Source organism: Aedes aegypti, unplaced genomic scaffold (genome assembly GCF_002204515.2).
Source record: "Aedes aegypti strain LVP_AGWG unplaced genomic scaffold, AaegL5.0 Primary Assembly AGWG_AaegL5_hic_scaff_1964_PBJ_arrow, whole genome shotgun sequence".
Lineage (NCBI taxonomy): Eukaryota > Metazoa > Arthropoda > Insecta > Diptera > Culicidae > Aedes > Aedes aegypti.
The window spans coordinates 19323-38010 of record NW_018735449.1 but is presented as its reverse complement, the minus strand read 5'-3'; the positions used below and the strand labels follow the sequence as shown (position 1 = coordinate 38010).

General features: G+C 41.0%; 2 protein-coding genes across 2 annotated transcripts; both read left to right on the top strand.

Moving 5' to 3' along the window:
• Positions 1-6: 6 nt before the first annotated feature.
• Positions 7-2121, top strand: LOC110680885 (endoplasmic reticulum aminopeptidase 1-like). The gene is made up of 8 exons (XM_021856677.1): positions 7-169; positions 225-306; positions 376-1032; positions 1095-1251; positions 1315-1538; positions 1595-1814; positions 1868-2020; positions 2110-2121. The coding sequence occupies exons 3-8, from the start codon at positions 572-574 to the stop codon at positions 2119-2121; spliced, it is 1227 nt and encodes a 408-aa protein (XP_021712369.1). The 5' UTR covers positions 7-169; positions 225-306; positions 376-571.
• On the top strand, positions 1316-18639 carry LOC110680884 (aminopeptidase N-like). Its single transcript, XM_021856675.1, has 5 exons — positions 1316-1814; positions 1868-2020; positions 6302-6383; positions 6450-7604; positions 18258-18639. The coding sequence occupies exons 3-5, from the start codon at positions 6319-6321 to the stop codon at positions 18478-18480; spliced, it is 1443 nt and encodes a 480-aa protein (XP_021712367.1). The 5' UTR covers positions 1316-1814; positions 1868-2020; positions 6302-6318; the 3' UTR covers positions 18481-18639.
• Positions 18640-18688: the final 49 nt, after the last annotated feature.

The following is an 18688-nucleotide window of genomic DNA, read 5'->3' as shown; positions in this document are numbered from 1 at the left end:
AACAGTTTTTGATTGATTTCCTTGTAATTGTTTTGGGTGCCGGACAAGAGATAAGTTTGAGATCCGGCGAAGCGTTGCAAATTGTCAGATCAGTATACTCCCGAACAAATATAGGTCATGAAGCGTTTCAGGCCTGGTTAGAGCAATTCAACGATCTCATTCTGAGCTCGTAAGTAACAATATGGTTGTTTATCAAGTGCCCAGTATATCACTCATAATTTCAGATCCATCGGAAGACAAGCAGACTTCCACGCAATTTTGGCTGATGTCGAAAATCGAAAAGCTAATTTCGGAAACTTTGCACAGGTATCTCAGTCTGGGAGATATAGCTCCATGAACAATATAAACTGAAAAGTCATCTTTCATCTTTCACAGCTTATCACGCTACTAAAGGCATGGAAAGACCAGACGGAGGGAGGCGTGATTAGTAAATAAAGAGATAACTACCGTTCAATATAGCTTAGATAAGACAACTTTGAGAATGTAATAAAGTGCAAATCTATAAATTGAGCTAAGCGAGATTTGTTTTTCCATTGTGTCGAAACTAGTCCAGGTGAAGTGAGGTCTTGAAATGTTGAAAATCTGTGTGCCATTGGCACTGCTTGCGGTTGCTTCATTGGCATGGCCGGTGGATCAAAGTGTTCGTGCGTTCGATACTTACCGCCTTCCGAATCAAACCGTACCAACGCACTATGATCTGTATCTGGATACAAATTTGCATCTGGCGGATTTAGACTACAGTGGTAATGTGAAAATTAGAATCCAAGTGCTTGAGAGTACATCTCAGATCGTACTGCACAGCAAGCGTAGTGAAATTGTGAGATTAGAATTGCGCAACAGCAATCAGTTGGCGATTAGTTTAAAGAGTTTTGAGATGGATGCGGATAAAGATTTCTTGATTGTTAACACCAAGGAGACTTTGCCGGCGGGATCTACATACGTTCTGGACATAGACTTTACCAACAGTCTTGATCGTACCGATGCCGCTGGATTCTATCGATCGTCTTATGTCAACGCAGAAGGAGTTACCAAGTAGGAAACATTTCTAAGATGTGTGTTCGATTGATTAACCAGGTTGACTGATACGTCCACAGGTTTCTTGGAGTGACTCAGTTCGAGTCTACCGACGCCCGATCGGCTTTCCCTTGCTTCGATGAACCTGGAATCAAGACAACTTACAGTGTACAGATCGCTTGCGGTTTGGATTACAACGCAAGATCCAACGCTCCGGCCTTAGGAATTCAGCTTTTTGTGAGTAGTCCCTAATAATTTTATAAAATCTATCAAAGTCATTTGTATCCAACATCTCCGCAGACCAGCAGGCAAGAAGCTCACTACGTTCCAAACGACTCCACGAATGCAAACCTACCTGTTGGCGTTCCTGGTTTCCGACTTCATCAGCGAACGGCAAGTCGTGTTCCAGCCTCATCAGATTGCCGTCTCGACGTTTGCTCGACCAACTGCCAGCCATCAGCTGACGTACTCCGTAGACGCTTCGGTACGATTCCTGCGGGAGCTGGAATCTACTTCGATCAACGGTATGCCATGTCGAAGATTGACAACGTAGCCATCGCCAACAGTGACTTCGCAGCAGGTGCCATGGGAAAAACTGGGGACTGGTCACGTATCGTGAATCGACCATTCTGCTCGACCCGGAAAGCCAGGGCGAAAGCCAACAGCTACAGGTGGTAGGAATCGTGGGACACGAATATACCCATCAATTCTTTGGAAACCTATTGGCACCGCAGTGGTGGTCGTATCTGTGGCTGAACGAAGGCTTCGCTCGTCTATACCAGTACTACGTATCGGAATTCGTAAGTGAGGTGAGCTTGAAGGATGCCACGAGATTGATGGTTTATGTTTACAGAGTCACCCGGAGCTGAAAATGCGCGATCGCTTCGCCTCTGTTCGGGAATCGGCTTTGAACTTGGATGCCAGCGCAACGGTTCGGCCAATGACGTACTACGTGGAAACTCCAGGGGAAATTAGCAGGCTGTTTGACAATATTGCATACGCCAATGTAAGTTTAATATGGAAAAGCTATTTCAAAGATTTTGCTCTTCGATTCATTATGAAAAAATAATTCTCGATAACTCAGGTTTTGTTCAGAATCCTGCTTAACAACTTGCTTGAAATCACTCAGAATTCTGATCAAGGTTAACTCAGGATTCGATAACAATCCTGCTCATGATTCAACTAGAATCCTGCTCTGAATTTAACAAGAATTTGCTCAGAATTCGACAAGAATCTTACTTAGGATTTGACATGGATCATGCTCTGGATTAGACAAGAATCCTGCTCAGAATTCCACAATAACATCCATGATAAGAATCCTGCTCAAAATCAGACAAGTATCCTGCTCGGGTTCGACTTGATATCCCTGCTCAAGTTTTGACAAGAATCCTGCTCTGAATTCGACTAGAATTCTGCTCAGAATTGGACAAGAATCCTGCTTAGAATTTGACAAGAAAACCTGCTCAGAATTTCGACAAAAAATCTGCTCAGGATTCGACTAGAATCGTGCTCATGATTCGACAAGAATCCTACACAGGAATCGACAAGAATCTAGCACATGATTTGAAGAGAAATCTAATCATGGTTCGATAAGAGTTCTGTTCAGGATTCGACGAGAATCCTGCTAAAGATTCGACAAGAATTCTGCTCAGAATTCGACTAGAATCCTGCTCAGAATTCGACAAGAATCCTGCTCAGAATTCGACTAGAATCCTGCTCAGAATTAGACTAGAATCCTGCTCAGGATTTGACAAAAAAACTGCTCAGAATTCGACAAGAATCCTGCTCAGGATTCGACTAGAATCGTGCTCAGGATTCGACAAGAATCCTAGTCTGGTTTCAACAAGAATCCTGTTCAAGATTCGACAAGAATGGCTGCTCGGGATTCGACAAGAATCCTGCTCAGTATTCCGATAAGAATCCTTATCAAAATTCGACAAGAATTCTGCTCAAAATTCGAACAAGAATCATGCTGAAGATTCGACAAGAATCATGCTGAAGATTCTACAGGATTTCTGCTGAAGATTCGACAAGAATCTCCTCAAGATTCGACAAGAATCCTGCTCGGATTCGACATGAATCCTGCTTAGGATTCGACAACAATCCTACTAAAGATTCGACAAGAATCCTGCTCATGTTTCGACAAGAATCCCTGTTCAAGATTCGACAAGAATCCTGCTCGGGATTCGAAAAGAATTTTGCTCAAGATTCGACAAGAATCCTGCTCAAGATTCGACAAGAATTCTGCTCAGGAATCGATATGAATCCTACTCTGGTTTCCACTATAATTCTGCTCAAGATTCGGACAAGAATCCTGCTCAGGATTCGACGAAAAATCTACTCAGGATTCATCAAGAATGCTGCTCAAGATTTGACAAAAAATCTGCTCAAGATTCGACTAGAATTCTGCTCAGGATTCGACTAGAATCTTGCTCAGGATTCGACTAGAATCCTGCTCAGGATTCGACTGGAATCCTGTTTTGAATTCGACAAGAATTATGCTCAAAATTCGACAAGAAATTCTGCCCAGAATTCGACTAGAATCCTGCTCAGGATTCGACAAAAATCCTAACTCTGGTTTCGACAAGAATCCTGCCCAAGATTCGACAAGAATCCTGCTCGAATTCGACAAGAATCTAGCTCAGGATTAGACAAGATTCCTGCTCAGGATTTTACAAGAATACTGGCTCAGGATTCGACAAGAATCCCGATCCAACAAGTATTCCTGCTCACGGTTTGAAAACCATCCTGCTCAAGATTCGACAAGAATCCTGCTCAAGATTCGACAAGAATTCTGCTCAGGATTCGACTAGAAACCTGCTCAGTCTTCCAAGAGAATCTTGCTCAGGATTCGACAAGAATCCTACTCATGGATTTGACAAAAAAAAACCTGCTTAGAATTCGACAAGAATCTTGGTCAGGATTCGACTAAAATCGTGCTCAGAATTCGACAAAAATCCTGCTTAGGATTCGATTAGAATCGTGCTCAGGATTCGACAAGAATCCTTCGCAGGTTTTTTGTCGAAACCTGAGCAGGATTCTTGTCGAATCTTGAGCAGGATTCATATAGAATCTTGGTGGTTTTCGAACCCTGAGCAGGATGGGTTTTCGAACCCTGAGCAGGATTCTTGTTGAATCCCTGAACAGGATTCTTGTCGAATCCTGAGCACTATTTTAGTCGAATCCAGAGCTGGATTCTTATCGAATTCAGAGCCGGTTTTTTTGTCAAATCCTGAGCAGGATTCTTGTCGAATTCTGAGCAGGATTCCTGTCGAATCCTGAGTAGGTTTCTTGTCGAATCCTGAGCAAGATTCTTGTCGAATTCTGAGCAGGATTCTCTTCGAAGACTGAGCAGGTTTCTTGTCGAATCCTGAGCAGGGTTCTTGTCGAATCCTGAGCAGGATTCTTGTCGAATCCTGAGAAGGTTTCTTGTCGTATCCTGTACAGGTTTCTTGTCAAATCCTGAGTAGGTTTCTCTTCGAATCCTGAGCATGTTTCCTCTTCGAATCCTGAGCAGAATTCTTTTCGAATCCAGATCAGGATTCTTGTCGAATCCTGAGCAAGATACATTCGAATCTTGAGCAGGTTTCTCTTTGAATCCAAAGCAGGTTTCTCTTCAATTCCTGAGCAGGATTTTTGTCAATTCTTAAGCAAGATTCTTGTCGCATCATGAGTAGGATTCTTGTCGAATCCAGATCAGGATTCTTGTCGAATTCTGATCAGGATTCTTGTTGAATCCTGAACATGATTCTGTTGAATCCTGAGCAGTATTCTTGTCGAATCCTTAGCAGGATTCTTGTCGAACCCTGAGCAAAATTCTTGTCGAATCCTGAGCAGAATTCTTGTCGAATCCTGAGCAGGATTCTTGTCGAATCCAGATCTGGATGCTTGTTGAATCCTGAACAGAATTCTTGTCGAATCACGAGCAGGAATCTTGTCGAATCCTGAGCAGGTTTCTTATTCAATCTTGAGCAGGATTCTTGTCGAATGTTGAGCAGGATTCTTGTCGAATGTTGAGCTGGATTTTTGTCGAATCCTGAGCAGGATTATTGTGGAATCCAGATCAGGATTCTTATCGAATCATGAGCAGGATTCTTGTCGAATCCTGAATTTGATATGAATCCTGCTCAGGATTCGACAAGAATCGTGATATGGATTCGACAAAAATCCTGCTCAGGATTCGATAAAAATCCTGATAAGAATCCTGCTCTGGATTCGACAAGAATCCGATAGGAATTCTGCTCAGAAATCGATAGGAATCCTGCTCACGATTCGATATGAACCCTGCTTCAGGATTTGTTAAGAATCCTGCTCAGGGTTCGATAGAAATTATGCTCAGGATTCGACAAGAATCCTTCTCAGGATATGACAAGGATCCTAATCAGGATTCGACTAGAGGATTCGACAAGAATCCTGCCCATGATTCGACAAGAATCTGCTCATGATTCGACAAGAATCCTACTCAGGATTCAACAAGAATCCTGCCTAGGATTTGACAAGAATCCTGCCCAGCATTCGACAAGAATCCTGCTCATGATTCGACAAGAATCCTGCTCAGGATTGAACAAGAATCCTGCTGACGGTTTGACAAGGATCCTGCTCAGGATTTGATAAGAAGGGCAAAAATCCTGATCAGGATTCGATAAAAATTCTACTCAGCATTCGATAGGAATCTCATAACCCTGCTCAGGATTTGCTTAGATTCCTTTTCAGGATTTGCTCAGAATTCTGCTAAGGATTCCGCAGAAACCTGCAGAGGATAGCTTAGGATTCGCTCATAATTGTGTTCAGAATCATGTTCTAGTTTTATGTTTAGAGCTTTTACATGATTGATTCAGAATCTGCTTATGATTCACTCTGATTCATGCATCACCATAGTTTTTAAGGATTGTTCTCCACTCTGAATTCTGAACAAATCCCAAACAGCATTCTGAGGAATTACTGAACAAGCAGACGATCCTGTGCAGGATTCTGATAGAATATTTATCAGAATTCTGCACAGGATCGTCTGCATGTTCAGTAATTCGTCATATTCCTGTTCTACCTAAAAGTATCCTTGAAATTCATTAAGACAATGTTTAGGATTTTGTCAAACCCCTCTCAGGTTCTTCTCACATTTCTCATCAAGATTTCCTTAGAATACATACCTGGATTCTTAAAAATCCCTTCCTCGATTCTTCAGAATTCCGATCAGCATCCCTCGACGCTAAAAACCTTTCACTTGTGAATACGCTACTGCATCTTACGTTTCATCATTATCTCAAACTTTTAAAATCTTTTCCAACAGCTGCAAGTGTTCTGCGAATGATGAACTATGCCATCACCGAGCCCACTTTCCAGAAGGGTCTTCGGTACTACATCCAGCAAAAGTGAGTATCCTACACTTACAACTCCCTTTCGAATACCATAGACTGACATTACGTTACCCTATCCAGCAAGGACCACGGAGTGGCGAACGAAGAGAATCTGTTCGACAGCCTAGAACAGGCGGCCAAGGAAGACGCCCAGCTGCCTCAGAGTTTGACGATGCATGAAATTTTCCGATCATGGTCCAACCAGCCTGGCGCCCCCGTCGTAACTTTCAAGCGTGTTGGAGACACCAACGAGTTCGTGTTCAACCAAGAGCGGTTCTACAACACTCCTCCGGAAACTCCCGGACAGCAATCCTGGTGGATCCCGATTTCGTTCTTCACGCCTAGCAGCAACGGACAGTACAATTCCAGTGCTGCTTTTTGGCTGCCTCCACACGTGTCCGATTTCAGTTATCGTATTGACGTGGCCGAGAGCGAAACCCTCCTGGTTAATCCTCTTGCCAGAGGATACTACCGTGTGAACTACGATGCGCAAACCTGGGAGAACATCATCTCCAACTTGTACGAATCCCCGGAAAAGTTCCACCGCTTGACGCGTTCGCAACTGGTCGACGACGCGATGAATTTGGCCCATGCAGGCAAACTGGACTACTTCACAGCGTTCCAGGTGTTCGACTACTTGAACGAGGAAACCGATTTCATTCCATGGAGTACCGCATCTAGCAATCTCCAATTCTTGAAGCGTATGCTACGTCACGACAGCGAAGCCTTGGCAAATCTGGAGAGTTACAGCTCAATGCTGGCTGCCAACCTGCTTGCCACTTATGGTCTCGAGTCAATCAAGGGCGAGTCTGCAGATGACGAAAGTGCGCGCTTGATAGCGCTGGAATGGGCCTGCAACAGCGATGAGTCCTGCCAAGCGGAAGCAGCCCAAAAACTGCGATCATCGCGACGTAGTCAAACTTTCACTATTGGCTCCAAGACGGAACAACTACTGGTTTGCAGCCAGATGCGTAAAGCAGACTACAGTGACTTTTCGATGATGCTTAGCAGCTTGAAAAATACCCGGGACTCCATTTCCCGGTCTTATTTAGTCGATACTATCTCTTGCGTGGAAAACGGGCAATCCATCAATAAGTTGCTGAACGCCCTCAAATCGGATGACTTTGGTGCTGCGGAAAAGGTGCAAGTTTTAAAATCGGTCTACAGCAATTCTCTAACCGGACTGAATGCCATCATCGACATGTTCGATTCCACCACGAATGTCGCCGAAAACATGTAAGTTATACTAAATGTTATCATAAGGGTACGCCTCAAAACGACGTAGACTTATTCGGGAAAAGGAGGATAGGGTTAGGCAATGAAAGTATCATAACTACAGAGACGATTCAATGTTAGTGTCCATTGGTTGTGATACCTTCAAATCTTCAGAAGCAAGTGGGATCCATCATGTTCTATTCCAGAAAAGATATAAGTGTACCATAAATGTTTCACTGGCACGGTAAATGGCTGGGCATAGCGTACCATTGGTACCTCACGTACCTGTAGGAATAAAATATACCCCTCGTGGTACTGGCCGGGGCACGAATAACCTTGGGGAAAATCGGGTACCAACCCCCGGTGGGAACTTTGGTCGTATGCTGACAAGGAAGAAGGGGTTTGCTTTTGCTTTTGCTTCTGCAAACCTTGAGCGTCTGTACTCCACCGTTTGTTCCCCATGTCAGGAGTGGCTGATCATCGTTCGAGTGCCAGAGAAGGATTCTAAACTAAACTACGCACTATGGCCCTCTGAATATTTAGGAGGAATGGTCCTCCGGAAATCTAGGGGGTTGGTGTCAGGCCCTGTAAGCCAACCGTAAAAACACATCAGCACAGGAACGTCAACGAGAGAATACGGACCGGAAGAATCAGCAAAGACCACAGCGACGAAAATGGACTAGCGATTGGAAACTCGGTACGTGGAACTGCAAATCTAGCAACCTCATTGGAAGTATTCGCAAACTCACCGATGTACTGAAGACCCGCGGTTTCGGTATCGTAGCGCTGCAGCAGGTGTGCTGGACAGGAGCATTGGTGCGAACGTTTCGAGGTAATCATACCATCTACCAGATCTGCGGCAACACACGCGAGCTGGGAACAGCTTCCATAGTGATGAGTGATATGCAAAGGCGCGTGATGGTGGCCGATCAATGAACGAATGTGCAAGTTAAGAAGCAAAGGCCGATTCTTTAACTTCAGCATAATCAACGTGCATAGCCCACACTCTGGAAGCACTAATGATGACAAGGACGCATTTAACGCGCAGCTCGAACGCGAGTACGATCGCTGCCCAAGCCACGACGTCAAGATCATCATAGAAGATTTGAACGCTCAGGTTGGCCAGGAAGAGGAGTTCAGACCGACGATTGGAAAGTTCAGCGCCCACCGGCTGACGAACGAGAACGGCCTACGACTGATAGATTATGCTGCCTCCAAGAATATGACCATTCGTAGTACCTATTTCCGGCACAGCCTCCTGTATCGGTACACCTGAAGATCACCTCTGCAGACAGAGTCGCAAATCGACCACGTTTTGATCGATAGACGGCACTTTTCCGACATAACCGACGTTAGAACCTATCGTGGCGCTAACATTGACTCCGACCACTACCTGATGATGGTGAAACTGCGCCAAAAACTATCCGTCATCAACGATGTACGGTACCGACGCCCGCCTTAGTACAATCTTGCGCGACTGAAACAACCGGATGTCGCCAATGCGTACGCGCAGCATCTTGAGGTAGCGTTGCCAAATGAGGGCGAGCTCGATAGTGCCTCTCTTGAGGACTGCTGGAGGACAGTCAAAGCAGCCATTAACGAGCTGCCGAAAGCATTGTCGGATATGTGGAACGGAGCTCAAGAAACGATTGGTTCGACGAAGAGTGCCAGGAGGGTTTAGAGGAGAAGAATGCAGCGCAGGCTGCAATGCTGCAGCATGGTACGCGGCAAAACGTGGAACGATACAGACTGAAGCGGAAACAGCAAACCCGCCTATTCCGGGACAAAAAGCGCCGCCTGGAAGAGGTGGAATGCCAAGAGATTAGTTCATCGATTTCAAAGCGGCATACGATAGTATCGACCGCGTAGAGCTATGGAAAATCATGGACGAGAACAGCTTTCCCGGGAAGCTCACAAGATTAATTAGAGCAACGATGAACGGTGTGCAAAACTGCGTGAAGATCTCGGGTGAACACTTCAGTTCGTTCGAGTCTCGGCGGGGACTACGACAGGGTGACGGACTATCGTGCCTGTTATTCAATATTGCACTTGAAGGTGTCATGCGGAGAGCCGGACTTAACAGTCGAGGCACGATTTTTACGACATCCGGACAATTTATTTGCTTCGCGGATGACATTGATATTATTGGGAGAAAATTTGAAACGGTGGCAGATTTGTTCACCCGCCTGAAACGCGAAGCAACAAGAGTCGGGCTAATGGTGAATGCGTCGAAAACAAAGTACATGCTGGTTGGCGGAACTGAGCGCGACAGGGCCCGCCTAGGAAGCCGTGTTACGATAGACGGGGATACCTTCGAGATGATGGACGAGTTCGTCTACCTCGGATCCTTGTTGACGGCTGACAACAATGTTAGTCGGGAAATACGAAGGCGCATCATCAGCGGAATCATGGGCTCCAGAAGAAACTGTGGTCAAGAAAGATTCACCCCCGCACCAAATACAATATGTACAAAACGCTCATAAGACCGGTAGTCCTCTATGGGCATGAGACGTGGACTATGCTCGAAGAGGACTTGCAAGCTCTTGAGGTTTTCGAACGCAGAGTGCTAAGGACGATCTTCGGCACCGTACAGGAGAACGGCGTGTGGCGGCGAAGGATGAACCACGAGCTCGCCCAACTCTACGGCGAACCCAATATCGTGAAGGTAGCTAAAGCTGGAAGGATACGCTTGACAGGGCATGTTGCAAGAATGCCGCACAACAACCCTGTAAAGATGGTGTTCGCTATGAATCCGGTCGGAACAAGAAGGTGTGGGGCGCAGCGAGCTAAGTGGATTGACCAGGTGCACCTGGAGAGCGTGGGTCACAATCGAGGATGGAGAGAAGCGGCCATGAACCGAGCGAATTGGCGAAATATTGTTGGCGAGGCTTTATCAAGATAATTGATGTAAAGCCAAATAAGTAAGTAAGTATAAATGTTTCACATCGAGCATATTCCCACATTCTGACGTGATATTACTGTAAGGTTTATCTTGAAAAGAGAACATGTGTCATGCGAAGCAATTAGTCTGACCTATTTTCCTCTGAACTGATTGGAGTGCCATCACATACATTTATTTAGCAAACATGTCTTTTTATGTAAAAAAAATTGGTATCATATCCTTGGAATCTATAAAACCATTTTGAGTGGACTGATTGAAGCATTCATGAAAACGATATCAGATCATTAGACCGAAGAGGCCACTATACCACAACTTCCAAAATTTATCAGGAACCATATTTTTGTACTCTTTGTGTAAAGACTATTCATTTTCCATATTCGACTTATTAGTCCTGACGACACGATCGTCCTAATGATCCTTTCAGCTCAAAGTCGTTCGGCCCAATGCCCGAGCACCTGTGAAAACAAATGCAGTAATTTCTAGATAAAAAATGACTAATGAAAACGGCAAGAGACCCATGATTTATGATTATCGTACTTGACACACAATATACTAATGCATAAAGCCAAATTTGGCAGAGAAAGCTCTTGCAAAAGTGCTGATTGAAGTCTGAGAATGACTTGAAGAACTTAAAAAATAAAAAGATGGATGATATTTAATTCTAATTCAAAAGCTATTAAAGTTTTCCTGATAAAAAATCTTTGTTTTTCAAGGCATTTTAAAAGAGTTACAGAAAAAACACATCTGTAATTTTTTATATATTGTACAATTCCTTTTTTGTGTTTTGGATGCCATCATTTGGATTGCCGTCACGACATTTGCCCCAATCAGAGATATTCACAATCAAAGTAGGCGTGTTTTTGCAAGAAAAGAATTCACAAGCGGAAAGAAATAGCGAGTACCTTCACTCACTAAGACACTAAGACAAGACGTGTCAGGTCAAAGTACAAAAATGAAACCAATTGCCTGTCAAAAAGACTACTTCTCATTGGTCTTTTTGACAAAGGCCTATTCTCACATTGTTTAGTTGGATTGCAACAGGACACTATGTTGCTAGCCCGGCCGTGTTGCTAGATCATATGTTAGATTTTTCATCAAAAGTTTGAATATTTTTCATGAAATCTTTTTGTTCCAAATCCATTTATATTCGATGTTAAGTTTGCCGCATGTGCTCCGACAATACTAACATAAATAAAATATACTTAATTGAGAGCAATATACTGAAAATTGTGTGAATTTTCTCTACACGTATTGCCAGAGCATCCTCTATTGCACTGAATGAATGAAGCGTGCAAGAAGTAATCAAATTATGGGCCTTGACATTTGAATTTGGTCACAAGATTTACTTAAAAAGAATACTGGTAGCACTGGCTTTCGTATCGTCAAGGTTATCGGATGAAAAACAACTGGACAGTCTTAGTTGAGCTGTCACGTCCTGTCCTAGCACTCACCTAATGACGCATTAAAGTTCTAAAAGCGTTTCAATGATTACTTTGATGATATATTAGTGAAAACGCTGGAGTCAGAAAACCAATTATCTTTGGACCACCGTATAAAAAAGCTCTAAATCGGTCATTTTAGGAGCAGCAAAAAAATCGTTTTGGCAAAGTTGGCAAACAAATTGTATATAATTCTCCACTACGATTCATTATCGACAAGTTGTGTTAACAACAAACATGTCGTAAATTGTATATTCTAAAATCGCGTCAATTTACATAAATTGACAGAGGGACAGATCGTATAACAATCCAGAATAACGTGGAATTAAATCGCGGTAAATTAACCAAAACATGCCATCACGTGGCTTTGAAGAATAACAAAGCAAGTGTCGCTGTATAGGAAACATGCATTGTAAAAAAAAACTTCTGAATTCAAAGGTCCCGTGTTTTATTTTCATCAAAAATTGGTGGCATCGTATTGCTTACCATGGAAAGCCTTAAGAAATCGTGTGCAGTGCGGAGGTATATGGCCTCCCCAGACAACCAAAATGTACGCATGATGGAATCACCTTTGCAGTATGCCTTGCTTACATGCTCACATGTGCATTTTTTACGTAAGAGATGTCGCGAAAAGCCCTAAAACGTACAAAAGTGAAGACGATATACGTGCGATTTACATGATGAAAAATGGCATACAATGCGAGAGTATAAATTTTCTTGCGAACTAATCTGTAATCTTATGTGATTTTTTTTTATTTCTTTATTAGTATCATTCCAAACATTACATTCATTATTTCTTATATCTAGGTGTTCTGTGTTATTAGACAACACTATCATCCTAATTTGGTAACACAAATCTAAGATTTTATTAACATTTTGTTAACAACATATTACATTTCATTTGCCGTAGCAGTTCAGTTTTTTTTACAAGTGAGTTGATTTCACCTGCTTAAAGAGAAAAAAAAAAGTTTTTAATATACACTCCCGTGCATAAGTTTGGGTTCACCCCCTTAAAAACATGCAAAAGCGTTCAGTCCATATCTCTGTGATTACACGTCCAATTGAAACTCTTTAAGCCGTATTCGAAAGGCAAAGAGTTATTTTTACTTCGTATGTATTTTTCCAAAAAAAATTTTGAATTTTGCATACTAAATTTTTACTTGAAGTTGTGAAATTTTTCAAAAAACACACTGAAAAATCATATTTATTTTCCTCAGCATTGGATCGACCAAAATTTTAAATCAAAGTGTCATTAGAATCGTAATCTTATATTCTTTGAAGATACTTTCCAGATTTTTCCGCCAAAATTTCGTGAGGTCTCTTCAAAGAACATAAGATTACGATTCAAATGACACTTTGATTTAAAATTTTGGTCGATCCAATGCTGAGGAAATTAAATATGATTTTTCAGGGTGTTTTTTGAAAAAAATCACAACTTCAAGTAAAAATTTAGTATACAAAATTCATTTTTTTTTTTTTTTGAAAAATACATACAAAGTAAAAATAACTCTTTGCCTTTCGAATGCGGCTTAAAGAGTTTCAATTAGACGTGTAATCACAGAGATATGGACAGAACACTTTTGTATGTTTTTCAGGGGGTGAACCCAAACTTTTGCACGGGAGTGTACTTAACCTAACTTAACCTAAACATATAACGCATTAATCGTGGCAATAGAAGATTGTAACGATTTTTGCCTGAAATTATTTATTATTTTATTTGACATTTGTTCCAATGTTTCAACATTGGAGGTTCTATGTAACTCATTGGTACTATACCAGGGAGGAACCCTCAGAATCATTTTCAAAATTTTATTTTGAATTCTCTGCAGAGCTTTCTTCCTGGTATTACAACAGCTAGTCCATATTGGTACAGCATACAACATAGCTGGTCTGAAAATTTGTTTGAATATCAAAAGTTTGTTCTTAAGACAATGTTTTGATTTTCTATTATTAAGGGGATAGAGACATTTGTTACATTTGGCTTGAATGCCCTCAATGTGATTTTTGAAAGTTGAATTCTTATCTAGCATGAGCCCTAGATACTTAACTTCATCTGACCAATTTTTTGGAACCCCTCTCATCGTGACAATATGTCTACTTGAAGGTTTCAAATAAAGAGCTTTTGGTTTATGTGGGAGTATTATTAGTTGAGTTTTGGAAGCATTAGGAGAAATCTTCCATTTCTGCAAGTATGAAGAAAAAATATCCAAACTTTTTTGCAATCGACTACAGATGACACGCAGGCTTCGTCCTTTGGCGGGAAGGCCTGTGTCATCCGCAAACAAGGATTTTTGACATCCCTGAGGTAACTCAGGTAAGTCAGATGTGAAAATATTGTATAATATTGGTCCCAAAATGCTGCCTTGAGGAACACCAGCTCTTACAGGAAGTCTTTCCGACCTGGAGTTCTGATAATTAACCTGAAGTGTACGATTTGACAGATAACTTTGAATTATTCTTACAATGTATGTTGGAAAATTAAAGTTTTTTAATTTCACGACAAGCCTTCATGCCAAATACTGTCGAATGTCTAGAAGAGCAAGACCAGTAGAGTAGCCTTCAGATTTGTTGGAACGGATCAAATTTGTTACACGTAAAAGTTGATGAGTGGTCGAATGTCCATGGCGGAATCCGAACTGTTCATTGAATTTTCGTTGATGTGAACCATCATTCTGTTCAAAATAACCTTTTCAAAAAGTTTACTGATGGAGAAAAGCAAACTGATTGGACGATAGCTAGAAGCTTCTGCAGGATTTTTGTCTGGTTTTAAAATTGGAACAACCTTAGCATTTTTCCATGTGTCGGGAAAATATGCTAATTGATAACATTTGTTAAATATATCAACTAAAAATGATAAGCTACTTTCTGGAAGTTTCTTGATGAGGATGTAGAAAATTCCATCATCGCCAGGAGCTGTCATATTTTTGAATTTTTTAATAATAGTTCTCACTTCTTCCAAATCAGTCACCCAGGCATTTTCGAAAACGTTCTCTTGATTGAGAATATTTTCGAACTCCTGAGTAACTTGATTTTCAATTGGACTAGTAAGTCCTAAATTAAAATTGTGCGCACTTTCAAACTGCATAGCAAGTTTTTGAGCTTTTTCGTAATTAGATAGTAATAATTTGTTTTCCTCTTTCAATGCCGGTATTGGCTTCTGAGATTTTTTCAAGATTTAGATAATTTCCAAAAGGGCTTAGAGCCAGGGTTCAATTGAGAAATTTTATTTTCAAAATTTTTGTTTCTTAATTGAGAAAAACGTTTTTTGATTTCTTTCCATATAATTTTCATAGCAGAATCGCGAGTGCGTTGAAATTGCCTTCTCCTCACGTTTTTAAGACGGATCAAGAGATTAAGATCATCGTCTATAATCACGGATTCAAATTTTACTTCACATTTTGGAATTGCAATGCTCCTGTCTTCAACAATGGAATTAGTTAAAGTTTCAAGAGCATTGTCAATATCAAGTTTAGTTTCTAAAGAAATGTTAACATCAAGATCAGAGTCAACATATTGTAGTATCCGAAAATTCACCCCTATTCTTGTTTACGTTCGAATGCGCTTTCGATCGAAAACCGTGTCGCATTCTCGTTTACGCCAGCAAAATCAAATGGGCGATGGATTCGAACGAATAGGATTCGATCGAAAGTTGGATCCGCCGTAAACAAGAATGAGGGTTATCAATTTGCTTAACAATTTAAAAACATAACACCGGATTCAAACCGGCACATCTATACGCCACAACAATCTTCACAAAACTAATTCTTTGATGGTATCCCGTTACCGGCATCATTCCGTTCGACCCAATCAGCTGTCAGTCATACACTCTGAACTGAATATAGTTATTATGAGGTTATCGCTGGCATAACACAGACACTCTCAAAAATTATCAAGCACCGCTTATCGATGCATTCTTGAATCAGAACAAACAACATATTATTTATTTATTATTACCAACTCTAGCTACCACACATATATATTCCAGTCGGCTCGTAAATAATTGAAAGTGGAGCTGATAGGATTGAGAATCGCTTCATGGGATATTTGAAATGTAACAGGGACATGATCAGAATCAAAATCAGCATCAGTAACTAATTGGCCACAAAGATGACTAGAGTCGGTTAAGACCAAGTCAATCGTGGATGGATTTCTAGAAGAGGAAAAACATGGCTATCAGGGTATTGAATTGAGAAATATCCTGAAGAGCACTCATCAAATAAAATTCTGCCGTTGGAATTACTTTGAGAATTATTCCATGACCGATGTTTGGCATTAAAGTCACCAATGACAAAAAAAAAACTATCCGAAATGATTAGTGGTTGTTTTATTCGTCAAAGCATCTACATAATGCATAGATATCAATTCAGAAGCGTAGCTATATCGCGCTCTGTTATAGAGAGGAGTTTATCCGGAAGTGTCCAGCGTGGGTGGTACATGATTTAAGACCTAGAGATCTGTTCATTTGCTGTTAATCATGAACAATATTAAGGCGCAAGAGAAGATGGCACAAAAGTCAAAACTGAAAAAGCAGTTTTCTTCTTTTAAAACAACTATTTGATGAAAATAAAACACACAGCCTTTTTATTTGGAAAATAAAAGAGCTGTGTGTTTTTATTTTCTTTGATTTATCTATTTAAAAAGAGAAAACTGCTTTTTCAGCTTTGAATTTAGCACCAATTTTACTTGGGCCTTAAGAAATTGTTTCAGCAAATCTATGTTCCGTAGACATAAGTTCAATAGTTGTGGAAAGTCTAAGGCAAGATTTCTGGAAGCAATATATAAATAAGATAGACAAGGCTTTAACACATCTAGGGCCCTATTTTATAACTCAAGTCGAACAAAAACGACTCGACTGGAGTCACTGTCGGCCAAAATTTTTGCTCGACTCGGCTCTGTCACTCGAGTTTATCGACAGTTGTCACTCTATGTGACTGGATTACTATGGGAGTCGACGGATGACATCTGAAATATGCATGCTTACTTTGATCGACAATGACAACAGACGAGTCACATGAATTCGCTTGATTTACAAAATAGACCCCCTAGTCTATAGTTTATTGTTGAAAGAAATTATATAAAGCTATTTAGACCAATTGTTTTCAAGGCTATTGTTGTACGTTCCACCGTCACTATTAAGGCACAGTATGTGGGTTTCTCTGGAAGGTGGTTCTGACAGGGACGTGATACGACGAATTTTTATCAAGCTATCATCCTCTAACTTATGACGTGCACTGAGTATTATCAAAACTTGTTAATGTGTAGACCGTTCTTAAAAAAAAAAAACCCTTTATGATCACACACTATCCGCTCCAAGAATCTGCTTGTGGATTGCCGCGGCATCGAGAAAGCTTTCAATTAAAATTCCATAGATATTCGTTCTGAAGCTACAGCTTGAATATCTGTAATGAACAAAATAATAATAAATAGTTTATTAGGAAGAGTAAAACTATGTTGATCCTTTCACAACAAACAAAAATGCGTTGCTATAGCCCTGCATTATAAAAATGACCAGTGCTAAACTGATGTGAATGTCGAAAAAATGCATTTGATGCAATTCGATGTGCATTGAAGAAGTGATCCACCCCTTGAACCAAACACAACAATTTTGGAAAAGCGCAAAAAGCAATACTGTGAAGCTGGAGCAACAATTTAAGATGGCATGTCCCATGGTACCTTTTCGACTCATATTCCGAACACTTAAGGTCAACCTTGACTTTAAATGCATCTCATTGGCACACATTAGATGATAGTTGTGAAAATTTTAATTTCTTCGCAAAGTCAGCTGTTGAGTGTGCCGGTAAAAATATTTATTTAAACTTATTTAGTATGTAAAAGTATGGAACAACATTTTAATTCGAATGCTGAACACTGTGTTCATTCTGTCTCACATTCCGAACACCTTGATTCAAATTCCGAACAGTGCGAATAAATCATATTAAAATGAATAATTTCGCAAAAACAAATCATCGGAGCCAGTTCTATTGATCTAGAACTAGAGAATCATCACTACTTCCGAGGTTTAAAATAGATTGGTCCACGTTGAAATTGAATTGCAATTGACTGCCATTTCCTGGTTATTTGATGACACTTCCAATCGATGTACTTGCTATAGGAATACATATTAAAAACAAACCACAACTTAACCAGTATACCAGTGTAACTCAATGTACGAACTTCGTTAAAAAAAGTGACGTAAATTGAATTTTGAATTTAATTACAAAATGAACAATAATTCCCCAATTTTCCTAAGTCTACAAAAATCTACGGAGGGGAAAAGGTAGAGGTTTAAATAGGTGCTAACTTTAAATCAATTCCCTCTCCCTCCACTTCCAGGAACATCAACAAGCGCCAACTGCACGCCCTGCTAGAAGACATGGCCGAGTATACCGTCCAGCCGGAGAGCGCCGAGAGGTTCGCCGAGTTCGTCAAACGAGAAGCACCCACTCATCTGGTTCACACAATCCAAGCCAAGCTGCGCGAGAACGAAAGCTGGATCCGGAGAAACGCTGCCATTGTTTCCGACATGCTGAAAACCCCGCCACAGATAGACATGTGATCGATATCAGTCAGACACGCGCCCCGAGGAGTTCTCCACCCGCGCAACGTTCGCCCGATTAAATCTATTCAATAAAAAAAAAAGATGATTGTTTTCTTCGGATTTGTCCATATATCCGCCGCCAAGCGTAGGTGATACAATAAACGAAGAAAGCGATAAGATCGATTAGGTTAAAAGTGGATTTTGAACAGATAAGATAGAAAGCCTT